Here is a 3411-nt window from a genome sequence, read left to right on the forward strand (position 1 = left end):
ATACAACACAACACAGTACACCACAGCATAGCACACCCCACAACACACCACAGTACACCACAGCATAGCACACCCCACAACACAACACAGTATACCACAGCATAGCACACCCCACAATACACCACAGTATACCACAGCATAGCACATCCCACAACACACCACAGTATACCACAGCATAGCACACCCCACAACACACCACAGTACAGCACACAACACACCGCACCGCACCTCTCCCCCACCCCCGCCTCTGCTGCTTTGGCATCTGGCCCCTTTGGCCCCTGTGAAGAAGTAGATATAAACACAGGAACTGAGGAGACCAGCAGTGACTGTCACCCTGTGAAGGAAGGGCTGTCCCCTCATGATGAGTGAGCCGTCTCAGTGCTCAGCCCCCTGGCGGCTTCCTGACTTTCTGTGGAAAGGAAGGAAAGGCAAAGGCAAGCTCTTCCCAGACACCTGCAAGAAGGTCTTTTTACGTGTCTGTTCCGACGAAGACTGTCTGGGGGTGACCCCTGGAGTACTACGGAACTGGCATTCTCTGATCTCCTGCCCCCATGTAAAGGGTCCTGCTCCATCCCCTGAGCAATGGGCTCGGCGTGGGGACAGAGTACTAGGGTTGGGAAGACAGGCAGAATGGATCCTGAACTATTCAGTGCAAACTCAACTTTCCCCAAGTGGATGGCAGGTAGACCCAAGGGAAGGGGCTCATGGGAAAGATGGTGGCTCCACATAGACCTCTGTGAAGTAACTATTGTCCCTAAACGGGCTTCCCTCACAGCAACGCCCACCAGCCCTGCCTACGATGATCCCCCCGGCGAGCAGCACCCCTCCGGGAGAGGCCCTCATCCCCAGTGTGGCTCCTCAGGACTTTTGGAGGTCTCCCATCGCCAGCTACTCAGGGTCCATGACACGACACATCAGCCACCGGGCCAACAACTTCAAACGCCACCCCAAGAGGAGGAAGTACATTCGGCCTTCTCCACCCCCGCCCCCCAACACCCCATGTCCCATTGAGCTGGTGGACTTTGGGGACCTGCACCCTCAGAGGTCCTTTTGGGAGCTGCTTTTCAACGGCTGCATTCTCTTTGGTATCGAGTTCAGCTACGCCATGGAGACCGCATACGTGACCCCGGTACTCCTGCAAATGGGCCTGCCTGACCAGCTCTACAGCCTGGTGTGGTTCATCAGCCCCATCCTCGGTGAGCCCCGATGGTGGACGGCCTCTGGAAATCTCCGGAAGCTTCCGGAAGCCTCTGCTGAAGCAGCTTGAGGGACCTGAGGGGACAAGGGAGGAGGAGGAGCTAAGTTCCACTCCTTAGTCTGGGGCTGTGGGCAGACACAGGTATGGCCGGTCACATCCTGTATTCTAAGTTCTTTGATCTGTACTGGAGGGTAGGACAGGCATTTAGCAGATCCCAGGATTCTACCATCCCGCGCTAAGCGGACAGCGCAGTGTCTGAGCTATGAAGTCAATGAAAACGGGGGGGGGGGGGGGGGCCGGCCCAGGAGTCCCAAGGAAGGTCACAGGGGCTTTGGTGATCTGTACAGTCCGTAGCAAGCAGGCCTGGGTGGCTCGGGTCTGCAGCGAGGGTTCTTGCCGCTAACCCAGATCTTGTTGCTCTAATGTTTCCATGCCTTGGGATGTCTGCTTGTGCGTGGTACCTTGGGAGCCGCCTTAGCATCCCCGTGGGCGCTAGGAGCCCAGACAATAACACCCGGCTGCTCTGTTTCAGGATTCTTGCTGCAGCCTCTGTTGGGTGCCTGGAGTGACCGATGTACCTCAAGGTTTGGAAGGAGACGCCCTTTCATTCTTGTCCTGGCCATAGGTCTGTTGTTTGGCATGGAACTAAAATGGAAAGAAGGAAACAAAGAAGGGAGGGAGGATGGGGAAGCGAGGCTTAATGGCTTCCTTTCAGGAAGGTTGAAGTGTCTGGAGCACAGGCAATTCCCAGACCCAACCTTGCCTGAGCCAACGGTGAGAATACATCACTTAGCTTTTTCTTTGTCTGTTTGTTCGTTTTAATGAGCTAATAAAGTTCACCTTGAATTTGCTCAGCAGGTGGCTCCCACAGACTCCTCTTTTTTCTTTTTTCCTTTTTTAAAATTCCCATTACAGCTGGTTGTGAGCCACCATGTAGTTGCTGGGAATTGAACCCAAGACCTATGGAAGAGCAGTCAGTGCTCTTGACCGATGAGCCGTCTCTCCAGCCTGATACTGATACCACAGGCTCCTCTTAAAGTCCTCAGGCTCAACCTAGGAAGTGAGCTGGTAGGGACAGAGAAGGACTCCATTTTCTCTGGTGACTTTGTCTCTCTGTTTCCAGGGGCATTGCTGGGCCTTTCGCTCCTGCTGAATGGGAGGGACATTGGTATGGCCCTGGCTGACACAGCCACCAACCACAAGTGGGGCATCCTCCTGACGGTGTGTGGGGTAGTGCTGATGGACTTCAGTGCAGACTCGGCAGATAACCCCAGCCACGCCTACATGATGGACGTGTGCGGCCCTGTGGACCAGGACCGAGGCCTGAACATCCACGCCCTCATGGCGGGTGAGTCGTCCTCCTGCAGCTGTGTGGGATTCAGATGTATGCCCTTGGGGGATGGGGAGCTCCTTCCTTACCTCAGGATCTGAAGATAAGTCGATGAATTTCAAATATATAGGTCAGCATTGAAGTGGTTGAAAATGTCCCACCGAGGAGAGAGCTGATTCCTGCAAGCTGCCCTCTGACCTCCACATGGGCACCAAGGCACACATACCACACCCCCAAAGTAAATAAATCAATAGGAAATACTTATCATGGAGCATAGTTGGTAGAGTCCTTGCCTGGCATGCATGCACAAACTCCAGGGTTCACAGCACGGTATAAACTAAGTTTGGTGCACATCTGTAATCCCAGCTTTTAGGAGGCAGAGGCTATGTGAATAAATAAATAAATAAGTAAATAAAGGCGGGGTGGTATACACCTTTAATCTCAGCACCCCAAAACCACACAGATCTCTGTGAGTTCCAGACCAACCTGGTCTACATATTGGCTTCTAGGCCAGCCAGGGTTACACAGTGAGACCCTTTCTCTAATAAATAAGCCAATCAACTGTCCCAAAAACATTGGTGTGGGAGGAGCTGGAAAGAAGGCCCAGAAGTTAAAACTTTTTATTAAAAAAAAAACCCAAAAAACTTTTTATTACTCTTTCAGAGAAGCCAAATCAGTTCCCAGCACCCACAACTGCCTGTGGCTCCAGCTCCCAGTGTTCTAGTGCCTTCTTCCTGCCTCTGTGGGCACTGAAAAATGCACTAGATATATACCACACACACATGTGCATGTACATACACACAAAGAGAGACACACACACCTACACAGACACATACACACACAGACACACACACCTGTACAGACACACACATATACACACATA

At 52.6% G+C, this 3411-nt stretch overlaps 1 protein-coding gene across 2 annotated transcripts in view; it reads left to right on the forward strand.

Moving 5' to 3' along the window:
• The first annotated feature begins 774 nt into the window (after positions 1 to 774).
• Slc45a1 (solute carrier family 45 member 1) overlaps positions 775 to 3411 on the forward strand; it is a 15356-nt gene continuing 12719 nt past the window's right edge. The window contains exons 1-3 of one of the 2 annotated variants that reach the window (XM_028757988.1): positions 775 to 1196; positions 1731 to 1823; positions 2322 to 2546. In XM_028757988.1, coding sequence (XP_028613821.1) covers positions 800 to 1196; positions 1731 to 1823; positions 2322 to 2546 — 715 coding nt within the window. In that variant the 5' untranslated portion in view covers positions 775 to 799. The remainder of the gene's footprint in view (positions 1197 to 1730; positions 1824 to 2321; positions 2547 to 3411) is intronic. The other variant, XM_028757989.1, reaches the window with a different exon arrangement.

The sequence above is a fragment of the Grammomys surdaster genome, unplaced genomic scaffold (assembly GCF_004785775.1).
Source record: "Grammomys surdaster isolate TR1022 unplaced genomic scaffold, NIH_TR_1.0 126185, whole genome shotgun sequence".
Classification (NCBI taxonomy): domain Eukaryota; kingdom Metazoa; phylum Chordata; class Mammalia; order Rodentia; family Muridae; genus Grammomys; species Grammomys surdaster.